This window comes from Xyrauchen texanus, chromosome 3, assembly GCF_025860055.1.
Source record: "Xyrauchen texanus isolate HMW12.3.18 chromosome 3, RBS_HiC_50CHRs, whole genome shotgun sequence".
In the NCBI taxonomy this organism is placed as follows: Eukaryota; Metazoa; Chordata; class Actinopteri; order Cypriniformes; family Catostomidae; genus Xyrauchen; species Xyrauchen texanus.
Window position 1 is genome coordinate 39,285,015 of NC_068278.1, and position 18,988 is coordinate 39,304,002.

At 38.4% G+C, this 18,988-nt stretch overlaps 1 protein-coding gene across 1 annotated transcript; it reads left to right on the forward strand.

The window, feature by feature from the left end:
- The first annotated feature begins 2,275 nt into the window (after positions 1 to 2,275).
- On the forward strand, positions 2,276 to 17,100 carry adamts8a (ADAM metallopeptidase with thrombospondin type 1 motif, 8a). The gene is made up of 9 exons (XM_052111568.1): positions 2,276 to 3,329; positions 6,103 to 6,342; positions 8,189 to 8,321; positions 8,802 to 8,969; positions 10,935 to 11,233; positions 12,276 to 12,462; positions 12,629 to 12,801; positions 13,360 to 13,535; positions 14,797 to 17,100. The coding sequence occupies exons 1-9, from the start codon at positions 2,616 to 2,618 to the stop codon at positions 15,530 to 15,532; spliced, it is 2,826 nt and encodes a 941-aa protein (XP_051967528.1). The 5' UTR covers positions 2,276 to 2,615; the 3' UTR covers positions 15,533 to 17,100.
- Positions 17,101 to 18,988: the final 1,888 nt, after the last annotated feature.

Below are 18,988 nucleotides of genomic sequence, written 5' to 3' on the forward strand. Positions count from 1 at the left end.
TGTTTACTAACATATTTTTCTGTTACATATCATTAGTAGAATAATGATATGTAATGATGTTGTGATAATATAGTAAGACAATTTACAAATAAGTCTAATTTAGTGTAGAGATAACAGTTTGCAAGGATGACATCCATATAAGGCTCATATATATATATATATATATATATATATATAAAGTTTGATTGGGTTCAAGTCCGGGCTCTGGCTGGGCCACTCAAGGACATTCACAGAGTTGTCCCTAAGCCACTCTTCCGTTGTTTTGTCTGTGTGCTTATGGGTCATTGTCCTATTGGAAGGTGAACCTTTGACCCAGTCTGAGGTCCTAAGCGCTCTGGATCAGGTTTTCATTTAGGTTATCTCTGCATGTTGCTGCGTTCAGCTTTCCTTCAGGGGTGGACTGGGAAGAGAAATCAGCCCGGGATTTGACATAGAAACTAGCCCAAAAATTGTTGGGGAGGGGAGGGGGGGGGGGTGTCGGTGTCGGTCCTTTTGTACATATCGCTGCCCCCTTCACCATATCGCGGCACCATTTTGTGGCCTGTTCAGCATAATGCGCCGGCTCATTTCAGCTTATCGCGGCTCATTCTGCACATTTCGAGGCCGGCCCACCGGGAAAAGTCCCAGTTCTCCCGATGGCCTGATCAGCCCCAAAGTGCATCGGCCCACTGGGAAAATGCCCGGTATGTCTGATTACCAATCCAGCCCTGCTGACTAGTCACGCAGTCCCTGCTGCTGAAAAACACCCCCACAGCATGATGCTACCACCACCATGCTTAACCATTGGGATGGTATTGTGCAGGTGATGAACTGTGCCTGGTTTCCTCCAGACGTGACACTTGGAATTGAGGCCAAACAGTTCAATCTTCGTTTCATCAGACCAGAGAATTATTATTCCATTTGAGAATTATGGAGGCCACTGTGCTCTTGGGAACCTTCAATGCAGCCGATAATTTTTTGTAGCCTTCCCCAGATCTGTGCCTCGACACAATCCTGTCTCTGAGCTCTGCAGGCAGTTCCTTTGACCTCATGGCTTGGGTTTTGCTCTGCATTTTCAGCTATGAGACCTTATATAGACAGGTGTGTGCCTTTCCAAATCATGTCCAGTCAATTTAATTAGCCACAGGTGGACTCCAATCAAAGCGTAGAAACATCTCAAAGATGATCCAGAGAAATGGGATGCACCTGAGCTACATCATGGCAAAGGGTCTGAATGCTTATGTCAATGTCAGTTTAATATTTGTATTTTTTTGCTTTGTCATTATGGGTATGGAGTGTAGATTGTTGTGAAACATTTTTAAAGCATTTTAGCATAAGGCTGCAACATAACAAAATGTGAAATAAAAGGAGGCTGCTAAATGAAAGTAGGCTGCTAAAAATAAAAATGGTAAAATAAGTGTCCTTGGTCAGTGCACAGCTATGCACAGGTCTTAGAGCGACATCTTGTGGTGAAAAGACAACTTAATTATTAATTTGTGATTTATTTAAAAGACTCTTTCCGAGGCACACAAACAAATTCGTATAGTGTTGAACACATTTTGTCTTCTTTTTTGTTTTTTTCTTGGTACTTTAGAATCCCATACAATCTCTTGTGAAATGGTTGTCTGGTCTCACAAGCGAATAATAATTAATAATTAATAATTAATAAACCTACTTCAAATGTTACAATGCTGCTTCTCGGCGGTTTTTAGGTAGACGTGAACTCAGCTGTTGCACTATAGGTCAAGATAATTAATGATTTCGCTGCACCCTGATGCTTCACTTTGTGTTGCATGTAACTTCGAATGTATCCCTCCTGTAAATTTTGTAATTATGTGTTTTTCTGTTTTGTTATTTAGGGGGTTAGAAGCTTGTAGTGTGTATGATTTATAGCGTGTGTTTGAAATTCTAAAATCAATGTCACATACTGACATTTACTCGTAGATACAACCGCGTTTCTCCCGAGATTTTTTATTTATTTTATCGATTTTGCACACTCTCTAACATCTACATGTTTGACACTTAACACATACTCTGAGTGCCCTGCAGCATTCCAGTCGGCTGTTATAATAATAGCTGTAAGCATGACCCACCGTAGTGGAAAGGGGGCGTACCGGTAGTCCTGTTGGATCAAACCGTTTTTTTTTTTTTTTTTTTTTTTTTTTTTTTTTTTTTTTTTTTTTTTTTGCTTTGGCGCACGAGGGGGAGGAGAGAGAAAGAATATCAAAAATAAACCGCGTATGCTCATGAAGCCCAAGACTGTATAAATACCAGTTGCACGAGCATTCATCGCTTATACAGTGTGAGCTGGATTGGTATTTTCTCATAGCACTACATTTATTCTATTAATTCTCATGACAGTGATAAAAGCCGTTTAATTTTATTTTATTACTGTCAGCAGATAAGGATTTGCGTTCGCAATATTCGTTATTTTTTCCCTTTATTTCCGTTGGAGGATGTACATTTGTATCTTTGTTGTTTTTTAGTACAAGTCTATCTGTGCGTTCGGTCGCTGAATACTAAAGTTTTTCAGTCTTCTTATTTTAGAACATATAGTGTTGGATTTTATCCGAATTCAAGAGAAATCTGAATCTATCTCGATTCGAATTCCAAACTTGTAATTGCAAACCTTAAAAATGGTATCCGTAATTGGTAGTCATACATTTGTCTTAGTGAATCTCCTTATGTCACAGATTGCTCTGAGCGAGCTAAACGAGGAAGAGGAGACTGTGCCAGTAAACCTTACACTTAGAAGAGGTGTTTTTTGGAGGAGTGGGGAGAGACAGCGTTTTAAGATAAACGCATTTGGTCAGTATTTCCTGCTTGACCTGACACCGGATAGCAGGTTTGTGGCTCCAGCATTAAACGTTCAACGCATTAAAGCACAGAATCTCCCCGCAGTTCTGCACGGCTCCAGGAGCGAAGGTGCTCTCCGGGATGTCACTGAGGACAGCGGTGCGGACCTCAGAGGCTGTTTCTACACAGGAACAGTCAACTCTGAAAATGAATCGGTAGTTGCTGTCAGTTTATGTCACGGAATTCAGGGTACTTTCATAACGAAAAGAGGCGAGTACTTTATTCAGCCCAAAGCAAGTGGCAAGACCGCTGGGCACTTTCTGCAGGTGCACGTCGTTAAAAGGCGATTGTTTCCCAACAGTAAGACAGCGTCAAAAATGCTCTTTGATCAAGTGAAAGTTGACCAATTGGGGACAGAGAGCAACCTGAACTCTAGTGAAGACGTAGACGACAAACTGAGACGTACAAAAAGATTCGTGTCAACCGCGAGATACATCGAGACACTGGTGGTTGCTGACGCTTCAATGGCACGTTTCTATGGAGACGAGATAAAGGTGGGTCAAGAAGTTAAAAATGGCTTTTAGTTATTTTATTTTGTATGAATAACTAAAGGCATGCGTAACAATTAATACACCTTAAATTAACTGTTAAATGCATACCTTAGGTCTTTAGTGACACAGAACCTCATTCCACCCTGTACCTCATCCATTTTTAGGAGTTGTGCCTACACCTCCTCAATCTTTCTCTTATAAATAGTGTTACACAAAAATTGCAAAAAAAAAAATTAATAAGTGTGTGGGGTCATTAATGACCCTAGGTATGTAATAGTGTCTGGGGGTTTTCTTGCACTTCCACAAATTATATTTTTAGGATTATTTCATATCTATCTAGTTTTACTATTACAGGATATTTATTCATTAGTTTATTACAAGATAAATGAGTACAATATGCATACAAATATCACATTGATTTTCTGTGCAACAAAGGTGATTAATCAGTATCCCATATGCATGTACACATACATAATATACATGCTTATTAAGGGTGGTGCTGTTGTTTCAGTGATTGACTTGCTTTACATTTGGCATTGTCATTTGATGCAGACATGGAAGTAAACTATAGCAAGTACAACACAGTAAGATATGACTATTGTCATTTGAGTGTCCTACTGAAATTGTGCATCTATTTAGACTCAATAAGTACCTGAGAAAATGTTTATGTTTAACTTATTGTATATGTATAGCTCAATCTGTTTTTGACAGCCAGTTGCATCTCAGGACATTTCAGTGTGAAAATATTGAATCCTGTTCTAGATTTGTTATGATTTGTTGCATTTTCTCTTTGATATATCAAAAAATAAAACATTAAATATATCAAAAATATATTTTATTATATTTTTTTCTAATTGTCTTGAAAATATTTGGAAAATTTTACACTATCTGGGCATTTTGTAGATACATTTGTGATAGAAGTGATATATTATATAATTCTTTAAAGACCTGAATATGTAAGAGTGTTTGATTAAATTTCCATGCATTTCCAAGGGTTAAGGAACGTAAATATAAAAAATATAAAGTAAAATTCAGTCAAGCCACTACTTGATTATTCGTATATTGAAGACGTTTCACCATTCAAAGGATTCAACAGATCACAAACAAACATGTTCAGGAAATGGATAATCAATTAAATTGGTTTTTGAATCAGTTGGAGCTGACATCAGTTTTAACTGTACCTTATTTGACGATTTAGATTAAGAGGAATAGTTCACACAAAAATGAAAATTCTCTCATCAAATTCCCTCATGCCATCCTGGATGTGTATGACTTTCTTTCTTCAGCAAACCACAAATTAAGATTTTTAGAAGAATAATTTAGAACTTGTGGTCCATACAATGCAAGTGAATGTGTGCCAACATTTTGAAGCTCCAAAAATCACATAGGTCAGCATAAAAGTAATCCATATGACTTTTGGTGATTCACATTCTTCATGCATATGCCGCCTACTGGGCAGGGAAAAGAACGTCTAGCAAAAAAGGATTTAAATACTCAAATATATCTGTTTCTCACCCACACTTATCATATCACTTCTGAAAATATGGATTTAACCACTGGAGTCATATGGATTACTTTTTGATTACTGCCTTTATGTGCTTTTTGGAGCATCAACATTTTGGCCCATTCACTTGCATTGTGAGGACCTACAGAGCTGAAATATTAAAATAAAATTTTTAATTTGTGTTTTACAAAAGAAAGAAAGCCATACACATCTAGGATGGCATGAGGGGAAGTAAATAATTTGAAAATTGTAATTTGTGGGTGGACTATTCCTTTAAATAGTTAAATTTTCAGTGGACTGTGTAGTCTCACAGTGAGTCGTCCAGATAACCTCACATTCCTGCACGTGTCCGGCTTGCACGAGGAAACACCAACATGCCATCAACATATAAAACTGAACGTCATCCAGTCTACCAAAGGCCTTTTTAAGCTATAATGGTCTAGTCGATAAAGCTTACTGCAGTGTGGCTCTTTACAAAGTATCCACCAAAAGTACTTAAAATCAGTGAGCTGTCTTCGAATCTGGACCAATTTTGCTTCAACAAACAAACAAACAAAATGGTTGACAATGTTGCCCTCAAGGTATATGCTTAAGTAACAGAGGGCTTGGGGAGTTGTACCACAGACCACACATGACTGCTTCTAGACTCAAAACAACTGTTTTGCCAAAGCTATATATGTTAGACATTATCAAGTAGTTCATGACATTCATGGACCGTGAGTGTCAGTTCACATTTCCATTACAGTCACTTCTTATTCTCATCTACAATTGAAGATGTATTTACAAGTCCATTGAATTACCTATCATAGGAAAGGTAATATTGTATTGATAACTATATTGAAGGTTAGCTCACTATGGTCAGTTGGTGGTTTAAGATATAAACAGAAGCATAAGTCAGGCAAACCGCTAAAACCTGTGACAGTGTTGATTATAGAGACAGTAACAACATATGAAAACTTGTGAATCAGTATGTGCATGTTTGGGAGAAAAAAAGAGAGAGGGAGCAAGAGAACCATCTGGAAAATAAGGACAGCAGTCGTTTTGACCCATTTTATTGATAGAAAGAAGAACCAATTTTAAAAAATGGAGGTCTCACAAGCCAACACCCACTACCACTCCAAATTTCATAATTAGCATTAAATCTTTTGCATTTTTAAAGCTGTAATTTTACAGTTCTTTGAGATTTTGGGGGGACTTCACGTCATGTGTTTACAGACTTTGTAACTATTGTTGCATTGCTGGCTTCATATTTTCTCTCTATTCTTTCTGCAGCACTACCTACTGACTGTGATGTCCATAGCAGCACAGATCTATATGCACCCTAGCCTAAAAAATGCTGTTAGTCTGGTGGTAGTGAAGATGTTGGTTCTGGAGGATGAGGAGATGGGGCCTGAGATTTCTAGCAATGGCGGTGTTGCCCTGCGAAACTTCTGCATGTGGCAACAACATTTCAACCCAGGAAGCCAGAGGCATCCAGAACACTATGACACTGCCATCTTGTTCACTAGAGAGGTGAGAAACACAAATAGACATCATTTGTATCAGAATTAATTAGTCAAACTAAGGAAGCTTCCCCTTTAGATGTTAGCAATTTAACAGTCCAAACCCCCAGACATCGATTCAGAATGCAACAATTGGGATTCTCAATATACAAGTTTGTTTTAGTAGCTAAGCGGTGAGTTAAAAAGGCAAATTAAACAAAACCGTAATGTGGTAATTAGGATGATAACCGATGCCTGCAAACTCAGCTAAGCGTCAATGGCAAATGCTAACCAAAATACAGTCAACGATTTGCCAAACTCAGAAACACTCAATGAAATCCAAGATATGAGAAAAACTGAAATTTGGGGAATTGGAGAAATCAATTAAGCAAGTTAATGAAGGGATAAACAGACTGGAAAAACAGATGGACGAATCTGAAGAGAGGATCAACATTACTGAGGTCCGAAGAAGATAAATGGAGATTGTGACAAGGTCTCTGACTTTCCTCTCAAGGAGGAAGCAAGGACTGGGTAAATGTTTAACACAAGTCTTTATTTTCAAACACTTTTCAGTGTAACATAAACGGGTTTGCTTTCAGCTTAATAAATGCACACACACAAACACACACAAGAACTTGGCTGTGTGCCCCTCTCTCTCTCTCTCTCTCTCTCTCTCTCTCTCTCTCTCTCTCTCTCTCTCTCTCTCTCTCTCTCCTCTGGTAGTCTGGACTGCCCTTTTATCCCCCTCCAGCTCTCACTGCAATACAGAACAGCTGTTAGATGTGATTTCCCACAGATGTCAATCCTTACCGCTCTTCTTCTGCCGGCCTCGTTCTCCACACACATCGCTCGGCCATGCCCACATCACCATAGAGATCTAAAAAGATGCTTTTTTCGGCATGTAAGCTCTTCTCATGCAAGGAAGTTACGTACAATGGTAACAATCAAACCGATTTTTGGTCAGGTTTAGTTTCAGTCTTATTACATTTAAAACAGACTTTGACTTTTGCTTGTAAAATTAGAAATATGTAGGCCATTTAATTCATTTTTCCATTGGGAAAGAAGGCAACTCCAACTCCTCAACATTTCCAGTCCACATCAGAAAACAACAGCACATTTATCACGTTGTACAGACATAATTACCTTCAGCATTTGATTAACTCACTTGGCTACCACTTCAGAGTCATGATCACAATGTTCAACAGGGAAACCCTTACTGCACAATCTTGGAGACAGCAAGCATGATATTGTTGCGCTTCCAAAACCAGAGGGTTAACACCAGTTAAAGTAGATATTGGAGAAACAAAACTTTGGCTGGACTTCCCTCTGAGAGCAGTTAAATGAAATGGTGGTCTCAGCTCTGCTGGGGCTAGATGGAGTAACAGTTGGTTTTGTTTAGTGGAGGTCTGTGTGTCTCTGGTTGTCTCACATGGCTTCCACTGAGGTGTCTTCCCCGGTCAAGGTGATCTCAGCCTGGACAGAGTAGTGATGGACAGACCCTTGGTCTGGTTTTCTGTGTGGTCCAGCTATCTCACAGTTAATTTTCCCCTCTTGTTTTTTTTTCTTCTAAAATGCAGTCTGCCATGTATTTGCTTCATTTTATGATGGAAACACTGACAAATATGTTTTGCTGGCAAGAGCCTGGTTGGGGAAAAAGTTCTGTCTGGAACTAATGGAGCGTTGTCTGGATATCAGTGTCTCAAATGTGTCGTCCTCTCCTCTCCTCTTTGAATTTTGTATTTCATTTTCCCATCTAATCCTGTCTCACATCTCTCTCTCTCTCTCTCTCTCTCTCTCTCTCTCTCTCTCTTTGCCCACTCTCTCTCTCTCTCTCTCTCTCTCTCTCTCTCTCTCTCTCTCTCTCTCTTTGACCTCAGGATATTTGTGGATACCACGATTGTGACACTCTGGGTGTAGCTGATATTGGCACTATGTGTGACCCCAAAAGAAGCTGCTCCGTTATCGAGGACAATGGCCTTCAGGCAGCTTTCACTGTGTCACATGAACTCGGTATGTTCAGACACACACATATCCTTAGATATAGCACACACACACAAACACGTACATATGACCAGATGCTGTGTCTGTTGTTGGACATCTCACCCTTACTAAATGTCTGGATGGGAGCATGTGCTCCAGACTGAGTCATCAATTAATGTAGACCAGCTGTTTTTCAGCGGCCAAAATACACTGAGAGCTTTGCGTTGCTATGTCACCTTGATTTAAACATTTTCCCAGTCATACAGTACTCTCAGGACTAAGTCATAAATATCATATAGAATGTGCACACGCAAATACAGTATGTATTCAAAATATAGGTAAATTGTGTTTTATAGAACAGTTATGGTCTGTTCATTGAATAAGCACAAAGGGCAGTTGCAGTAGTAGTACTGCAGGATTTGTGTGAATATTTGTTTGTAAGTACACAGTAAGACGCAGTGATAATCTTTCTCACTTTGTTTCTCCCTCTTTGTTTGTTACTTTTTTTAGGCCATGTACTCAGCATGCCACATGATGACTCTAAAAACTGTGAAAAATGGTTCGGCCATCTCAATGGACAACATATGATGGCTCCTTTATTTATCCACCTCAACAAAACTCTTCCCTGGTCCCCATGTAGTGCTCTGTACATCACAGAGTTCTTTGACAATGGCCATGGTATGGTACCTCTCTGTTTGTCAGAATACTGCATTATTCATTTAACTTCTTCAAAAAAAATTATGTCATTGAAAAAGAACTAAAAAAGTAGCAGTACCATCTCATGCATTTGTTTTCCCTTGTCTTACTGTTTTTTTTTATTTTTTATTATTATTTACAGCTGGGTTTTTTTTGTTTGTTTGTTTGTTTGTTTGTTTGTTTGTTTTCTTGGCCAACAGAAGGTTTTCAGATTTTGTTTGCAAAAACAAAAAAAAATCATTCAAGTTTTTGAGACATTCGGCCTGCATTGTCAGTCTGTCACTTTGAAGTTACTGGAAACATGTTACAGAGAATCTACTGTATAATTTTGAACTTAGAGTGTGGTGAAAAACCTCTAATGTGGATGCCTGTGTTTTATGATTTTACTTTTTTCTTTTCTCAATTTTTTTAAACACCTCCTCTATCTTAACTTACTCTCTAACCACTAATAATGGGCTCATTGGACCGCACTGTGTAATTTTGCTGAGCGTGTTAAAACTAACAGTCTTTGCAGAATAAGCTCTCGCTCGCTTTATCTGTATGCACAGCATGTATGTATATTTTTCTATCTATAAAGCTGTGGTTTGCCTACCAAACCTGGGTAGTCTTCATCATTTGAAAGACATCCCAAAGGGGACTTTCTGAAAGAATTGACTCCACTACCAAGGTGATTGCATTAAGGTTTTTAGGGGGGTACCTAAAGCCTAATTTCATTCAAAGAACACAAAACAATTCACAAAAAAGATGAGTTCAGATAAGAAAAAGTGACAGCTCAAGAAATATGGTAGACATCTTTTCTTTAATTGTTGATTTATCTCCATTGATATCTTAGTCTATATTCTCTTATTCCTGCTCTTTCACTGACTCATCTTCAGTGACTCACACATTCCAGGTTTAACAACTGTTTTCCCTCAAAGAGACTCTATGTGTAGGCAAGCACATGCTGTCTTTACCATTCACACTGTTGCCACAGGTAGACTAAGAACTGATACAGCTTCTAGACTGTTATTTTCCATTGTTGTTAGGACTGTATCTGTTTTAACAAAAGTCTTTCATTACTGAGCATCCAGAAAGATTTTAAATGTGTAAACAGAAACAGGGTTTTATTACACTGTATTGTAAATCCTTCCAAATTCATAATACTTCTGAAATTAAGTATGATGTGTTTTCAACACATACTTTATGCCTAATTACATTTCACAGTATCAATCTTAAAAGAACACAAAGTGAGTCAAAAAGTCTGCATAGTTGTTTCAAGTTGTTTCAAATCCTTTTTGATCCATATGGATAAGACTATTTATAGGAAGGACTCAGGGTTTCTTTTGTTCCTGATTAAAAAAAATTTAACTAGAGTGAGCTAACTAAAGCTCCGCAATAATATATTACATAGTGGAAATCTCCAGATGGGAGATGATTATGTCTTACGCACTTTAGGATGTGAGAACGTACAATGAGATCTCTCTGCAATGAAAATAGTCCCCTCAAGCTAGTGTGCACACCTGGTTTAGACTGAGTGAATATTAGTGATTGTTTTAGCTGAAGTAAACATTGAAAGGCTCTGTCAATAGCAACTGGCTGAAAGAGAATAACAAAACAACTTCATAAGCATCATTATAGGAGCAGGAATGAATTCTGAAGCAATCAGTCGAAACATACAGTACAGCTAAATAACATATACCAATGAAAGAGTGTTGACAATTATCTGCTGTTCAATACGTTATTGCAAAATTTTAGTGTACGATGAGCTATGTCCTCAGAGAACCTGACCCCCCACCTCCCTTCCCTCTGAGCCATTTAGCTATTTATTTAACCATCAGTTTAAAAAAAAACTGACAAAAAGTATTAGCAAAAAACATGAAATAGATTTAATGATGATATAATAAACAATCACAATTGCACTTGTCCTAAACAATCTATTTGCATGTGCACTTCTCTTCCACCCCTTAGGTGACTGCTTGCTGGATCCACCTGAGAATACCCTCCCTTTACCTGCAGAGCTCCCCGGCCACACATTTGGACTAGACCGTCAGTGCCAGCAGGCTTTTGGGGAGAAGTATACCCGCTGCCCCAACGCCCCTGAAGATCAGGCCTGTGCACAGCTGTGGTGTCGAGAGGAAGGAAAGATACAGTGCACCACTCGGAATGGAAGCCAGCCCTGGGCTGACGGCACTCCCTGCGGGGAGGACAGGAGATGTCGTGAGGGTTTGTGCATGTCAAGTGCACTGGAGGAGGCGGTCGAGGAGAAGGTATGTAGGGGGAGTATGATGTGTGTATTTGTGTCATCCTGTTTCATCACACTTTACCTGTCAGCACGTATACAGTACATCTAAAGTGAAGAAAAAAAATACTGGAAACGCCCATGCACAGATTTATGGGCACCATAATTATAAAAAAGAACAACTGCCATGTTAGGTGCGCCTTGCTTATGGCCCCTTGTGTATCGCCCTACCCTTCCTTTAAACATTGTAAACACATACTGTCTTAATTATCTATTCTGTCTCTCTCTCAGCTTATTCAAAATGTTTACATATTTTTATTATAGTCTCAGGTCAAGATGACACATTCTTTTCACCATACTGTTTTCATGTTTAAAAGAGTCCTCAGTGTCAATCAAAGATAGATTGTAAAAATGTTTCCACCTTCCAGAAATACAACCCATTCCTCTTTTTGATCCCAACAGGGCCCCATCTCTGAGCAGCTTAAAATAATCAATCTACTTAAAATCCAGCTTCTAAATTCCAAAAAGAATGTGAGGGGAGAAACAGCAATAGCTTTAGAGTTTATATAGAGTAAGCCTTTAAAAACCTCAATTATTTTTGAGCCATCATTTTAAGATGCAGTTGCAATGTATTCAGCAAAGCCCCTTAAAAAAGTATGATCATATTTGGTGCAGTGTGTTAAAAACCCCCAGCTTGTGATCCCAAAAGGCATGGCTGTGAGAAGGCATCCCTCAGCCAACTTATAAAAAACCCCTGAAATAAATATAGTGCGGTATGCTCACATACCATCAGCAGGATGCTTACTGGAGGTGATGTTTAGGAGCCCTTTACATGCACGGTTAGATCAAGATGTGCTATGTGGCATGCATTTGAATTAGAAAATGTCACACTTTCATTGAGTTAAATAATGCACAGATTAGGTATTATAAAAAAATAGGGCCTCTATACAATTTGTTATAGAGGAATTTAAAGTTTGACATTAAACTGTCATAATGTAAGCATTATTGTTGTACTAGGTGCTAAATATTAGAGTGAAATGTATACCTAACAGCCTCTATTTGTGTTCCAGGTGCCAGTCAATGGAGGGTGGGGTGAATGGGGCCCTTGGGGGCCATGCTCACGAACATGTGATGGGGGTGTGGAGTTTTCTCACCGTGAGTGCACTGCTCCAGTGCCACAGAATGGAGGATCATACTGTGTGGGACAGAGGGTCAAATACCAGTCCTGCAATACTCAGACATGCCCAGAAGACCATGGTAACATTTTATAAATAAACCTCTATGTTCTCTCCGCACAGACTTTGGGTGGCAGAGGTCACATTATTGATGGCCAGAGAATGATTAAGGTCAAAAGGTGCTCTGCTTTTTCAGACCATGCATTTGTTATAATCACTTTATGCATTGTGCCCATGTTTATCCACAGGAAAAAGCTTCAGAGAGGAGCAATGTGAAAAATACAACATTGACCGTTACTTGGACATTCAAGGGAATGTAAAGCAATGGATCCCCAAATATTCTGGTGTCTCTCCACGAGACCGCTGCAAGCTCGTCTGCAGAGCCAAATGGAGCAACGAATTCAAAGTTTTTGAAGCCAAGGTGCACATCCGCTGAAAATGTTTTCCAATTAATTTGAAACTAATTTGATCAATAATAATGTGAAAAAAATATTTTACTCTCCTCCGTGTATATGCCACGCTCTAAAGCTTTAGTGAGATGTCTGGCCTCTTTCTTAGACTTCCCACTTACGACAAGCCCATTGATATCTTTACACTCCCTCTAAACTCTCATGCATGAAATATTTTCCCTGTTGTAAAATGTGAAACCTGAGTATGCAAACCCTTCAGTCCAGCTACTTGCTTAAGTTCTTCAGTGCACCTATCTGAAACTGATATTTCAGATATAGTTGAAATGTAGTTCGTTTTGCGTCATCAGCCCAATGTTTTTGCTATTCCTCTTTATGTGAAAAAACTGTACAGTTTAACTGTTTTTCCTTTCCTTGAGCTACAACTGCTTACAATTTCCACTCACTTGAGCACTTGGGCTGCCATTGCAATATAAAATCACATAATTTTTTCATTCAAACAAGTTTCAGGTTTCTGGCTATCCTAACACTTTAACACTGAAGTTTTTATGTGTTTTGCTGGTTCTGTGCAGGTTGTGGATGGCACCACCTGTGGACCAGACACCACATCTATCTGTGTTCAGGGCCAGTGTATCAAAGCTGGTTGTGACCTGGTGATTGGCTCCAATCAAAGGCTGGATAAGTGCGGTGTCTGCGGGGGTGATGGTACAACCTGTAGGAAAATAGGTGGCTCACTAAATGAAGCTACGTACGTAGTTTGAGTATATTTGTATACTGAGTATACAGAAAATTCTGTCATTATTTACTCATCTTAATGTAGCTCCAGACCCATAAACTGCCTTTAAGTATTTTTGTCTCATTTTCCAGCAAAAATATCTTAAAACATCCTTAAAACAATAAAACATTTCTTGAGAAGCAGAATGCCACAAGATATAAAATCAGAGTAATTCAACAAAATGTAATGTCATATATAGTATTAGTATTTTTTTTTTTAAACATAAATATTATAGATATAATATAATATAAATTTCTCTGAAAACAAAACAAAATGTAATATGAATTCTGATCATATAAATACTGATTTTATGCAGTGTATGTCTTTCATCACTGGAACACAAAAATAATAATTTCTTCACATGACTTTTTGCAATAAAATGAAAGTAAATAGGGACTCTGGGCTGTCATGCTCCAAGAAGAACAAATACCATAAAACCACTGTAAAGGTAGTTGAACCCACAGAAGTCTTCTGAAGCCATGAGTTCACTTTGTGTGATGAAGAGACCAATATTTAAGTCATTATTCATTTTCAAATCAAATAATTAATCAAATCACCCAAATTGAATATGGCGACTATTGGTGTATTCGAGTTCTCTTGGGAAGTTCATACCTACGAGGTCGGAAATTGTAAATACGATGTGATGTGCTTTCAAGTGATTTTACTCAGAAAGAATAAACCCGTTTTGTAATTACATTTTTCTTTCTCTCTTTTTCACTTACTAGCAAAGGCAGGAAGCTTTTTTAATAGAGCAAAACCATGATTTACGTGTGTAATTAATGCTTGATTATCCATCTGTGTGTGGTATCTTTGGTGGCGTTCATGTGCGTTCAACTTGTAAATATGATCATACCGACATGACTCGAATGCACCATATGGCACAGGTTGGATTTCTATAACATCAAACCTTTTTGGTTCTTGCTCGTCTTGTGACCAAATATTATGACGTCAAACCTGCTTGACAGCCCAGAATCACTTTTCACTTTCATCATATTGCAAAAGGTGTGAAGAAACAAAGTCATACAGGTTTGTAGAGACGTTTGGGTGAGTAAATAATTATAGGATTTTCTTGGGTGAACTATTCATTTAAGCATTACTAATGACATTTAAAATTGTAAAAGAAAATTACAATATAAACACTAGAGAAAGGATAGACTGCTTAAATATAACCAAGATTCTTAAATTTTTATATACTGTTTGTTCTGCGCTCAAAGATCTTATAATATTTCCACAGTTTTGGTTACAATGATATTGTTACCATTCCTGCTGGGGCCACTAATATTGACATAAAACAACGTAGCCATCGAGGCATCACACACGATGGTAACTACTTGGCGGTGAAGGCAGAAGATGGAACCTACATCCTGAATGGAAATTTCTCAGTGTCTATGGCAGAACAGGACATCCCAGTGCCTGGAGCAATGCTACGCTACAGTGGCTCTTCAACCACTTTGGAGCGACTCCTCAGCTTTAACATGCTTCGGGAGGCCATCACCATCCAGCTGTTGTCCACAGCAGGAGACGCCTCACCCCCCAGGATCAAGTACACCTTCTTTTTGCAAAAGGATGTACCTTTTAGCAAGCCTGGCACAGAGAGCAGGGTTTCGCCACATATTCTCTTGCCTTTTGGTGGGGCTGACTGGGTCCTGGGTGAATGGACTGAGTGCTCCAAGAGCTGTGGTGCTGGATGGTCCAGGAGGAGTGTGGAGTGTACAGATGGGGAGGGGTCCCTCTCCTTCCTCTGTGATGTTGACCTGAGACCTGCTGACATCCGGCCCTGTGGGGATCTGCCCTGTCCTATGTGGCAGATGGGGCCGTGGTCAGCATGCTCACGGACTTGCGGACCAGGAGAGCGCCACCGTAACGTAGTCTGCATGGACTACACAGGCAAGGTTCTAGAGCATGACAAATGCAACCCAGACAAAAGACCAGAGGTAGGTGTAGGGGAATGCTTTTATCAGGACTGCTAAGGCTGAGAATGTGTACAGTGTCATAGAATGGGGAGGTGGTGGGATCCATTGTAGTGTATAGTGACTTAGTAAGCCCCAACCATGCTTCAGAAACAAGCAAAAGGAGCTCTTAGGGATAGAGCATTAGATTGGAGATCATTTATTAAGCAAAACAAGGGCATTTTATATAAGATATTCCCAATATCATGGATTAACCTACTTCTCTGTGATGTTTATATTTTGTTTAGTTTTAACCACAAATGTAACCTCCCATGGATAACTACCTCAGTCAATACAAGCTTCATAATGTTCACAGTTGTTTAGAGAGGATTCCTGTGGACAAATAAACAAAAAACACATAACCTATGCACAAACCTGCTGAAATTATGTTAAAACATCTGTCAGATACCTCTATAATACAGTGCAGTTTATTCAACAACTGAATAAATTAGTAAAAATTAAAGAGGTACCTGAATGGTGGTCACATAAATTGTTCAAGTTAGAGTGTCCAAAACGGACTGCATTTTAGTATCTTTATACATTTTAAATTGTCATCTTAAGTTCTATGTAGCAATGAACCTGTTTTCTATTAATATCTTCTTCTTTGTAAAACTGGTATTACCCTCCAAGGCTTTGAGATGTTCACATCACAACACTGGAAGAAATTGTATTTGGAAGTACACTCCTTTACTGACCACACAATAGCTGTATATAAACTACATACATTAACATAAACATGCTATGCTTATCTTTAAAGTGTTTCCTTGGTTACAATTTGGATGTATGATTTTAGTCATTAATGAAGAATCAAAGTTGAATTGCCTTCTCTTACTCTTCTCTCAGATTTTTCAGTACATATACAGCCATGTGTTCATAAGCTATCCCAGTCTGAGAGCAACAGTGAAAAGACTGCAAAGTGTGCTTTTAATACATTTTCTGTTCATATCCACTGGTACTGAGAACATAAAAGGGATCATACAATATAACCAAACCAGGCATATGTGAATTCAAAGGAGAAATGTATTTATTGCTAAATGTTCATTTAAGAGTGGATACTTACTGTATATTATTGGACACACATGTGCCGATAAGATAATTATGATTATTAATAAGAAACATAAAAAGAGAAAATATGTTAATTGTATGAGATAACCATAGGTCAAGAATTTGTTCAAACTCAGTAGTGCTGAGCAGACAAGGCTAATATTACTGAAATTTTCCCTCTAGCAAGATGAAAACAGATTTTTTTTTTTTTTTTTACTAAATGCAAGAGTGATTTCACATATGGTGAAATGCAGAGTAAATTTGATACTTTGTTGCAAAATTAATTATGCTGTAACGGATTTCAATAGGATAAAAATAAAAATATGAGACAAATTATTTGCATTCCATTTTGATTCAAGTTTTGAAAATGGTACATATTTGAAACTAAAGCATTTTATCACTTCAATGAAGGTCTGCACAATGCTTTTGTTATAGCTTCCTTTTACAAGCTATTTATTTTTCTACCTTCAACACCTAATGTCTTTTTTCTTGATGCTGCTGTCTGTTTTACATGATTGATGTATGAATTTAAATCAATTAAAGATGTGTCTACAATACATTTGTTTTTGACTCATTTATAAGGCCTCCATCTCAACACATCAAGGAGTTAAAATTAATGTGGTCTAAATGTGTGAGATCTTGGAGAAATTGTATGTAAAAAAGAAAGTACATAAACTGACTGGCAATAAATAATTAAAATAAATAAAAAATAACATAAAAGGGTGGAGTGCCCTCTTCAGGTTGGAGAGTGACTGCCCCAGGTGGAGGAGTTTAAGTATATCGGGGTCTTATTCACGAGTGATGGGAGAATGGAGCGTGAGATCGAGAGACGGATCGGTGCAGCATCAGCAGATATGCAGACATTGAACAGGTCAGTGATGGTGAAGAGAGAGAGCCTGAAGAGTCATTCCAGGATTGGAGGACAATTTAGGCATCAACACTTGTGAAAAATTGACCCTTTATTTGATAATTTTCTGTTATGTATTAAAGAAAAACAGGTAATAAACCATCAAATAATTTGACTCGTCCAGCTCAGGCATCAAAGGTACACTTTTAATGACATGTTTGTTTTGTTTATTGTGTGCTATGCTTGCTGCAACCCTGTTACCAATACTCTGGAACCTGAAAATATATATTTAAAAATATTGTTTTTAATAAATGATTGACCATTAGGTAAAAAAAAGTCATATTCACACTGTATACTCATTTAATTTCAGATAACACTTGGCATTTTCAATTTAAGCAACTTTTGAAATCTATCTTGTCCAACTTTTCAATAGTCACATGTTTATTTTTACTAAATTCAGTATTTATTTTCAAATATTTGCTCAAATACATTATGCATATAATCATTCAAAGTTTTAAAATGACAATAGGCTAAACCCTTGTGCGCTAAAAAAACCCATTTAAGAGTATTTTAATAAAAATGATATGTTAACAGGGTTGAAATTAGAGTAACAGGGTAGCACAAACGTTACAGTGTTGAATGGATACATTACTTTTGATTGTAGATCGTTACATAAATATGACAAATACATTCTCAGGACCACAGGAATGTTGTCTAATATTTAATCCTTTTAAAGATAGATAAACAGGATAAGAAAGACTGTTAACAACCAATTCAACCCACGCAACAACCTGGCATTAATATTTATAAGCATGTCAAAATGAACTGATCATCATATTTGAAAGCTGATGTCATAATGTTCAGATTTCATTTCCGTGGCTGGCCAGAGTATCCCACACATCTCTTGCGATGGCCATGTGGCGTGAGGTAACATTCTCTGGGGCAGGAATGAGGGTCAGCATATCCTCGACGAGATACCAATGTAGATCATCCCTCATCGACCACAAAAAAACCATTTCTCCCCACTCTGTGCATACATTTCACCTGGCAGTTGGTCTCACTCACCTCCTGGATGATCCCTGGGTAGTATGGTCGTACACCAGGGCACACCATTTCCCCACAACCTCTGGACTCTGCCACTGCATTTCTTCTGGTGTGTTGTGTATGGGGTCTTGTGAGTGGTCATCTCTGGGATTAAAGCTGAAACACTTGTTTTTTTGGCAGTCACACTCCAGATTCCCTGTTGCAGAGCACATGCAGCTGACGTCACATTAGATAATTTTCCCCTGAGAAAGAGTGACCACCTAGTGGAGCCACATTGTGGATGGTCAGTTGGCATTTCTTTCACTGCATCCTCCACAGCTTGCTCCTCAATGTAGAAAAATGTCACCTTTGATTGTCCCTAACTTAGAGTTTGGTACAGGGACAATGCCATGGGGATATCCACTCCTTTGCTGAATAATTTGTCAGCCCTCCTCTTCAGTGTGCCAACCACACCATCTGGGGCACCTTTGCCATGGCTGGCTTCAAAGTAGTTCCAGGTTCCTCTTTTTCCCCTTCATGAAAATTTCAGCACAATAGTGGTA

Bases quoted from the DNA above. Each gene is read 5' to 3' on its own strand.
- adamts8a (XM_052111568.1), top strand. From the start codon at position 2,616: ATGGTATCCGTAATTGGTAGTCATACATTTGTCTTAGTGAATCTCCTT. The intron at 3,330-6,102 runs GTGGGTCAAGAA...TTCTTTCTGCAG, and splicing joins TCTATGGAGACGAGATAAAG to CACTACCTACTGACTGTGAT. The intron at 8,322-8,801 runs GTATGTTCAGAC...TACTTTTTTTAG, and splicing joins CACTGTGTCACATGAACTCG to GCCATGTACTCAGCATGCCA.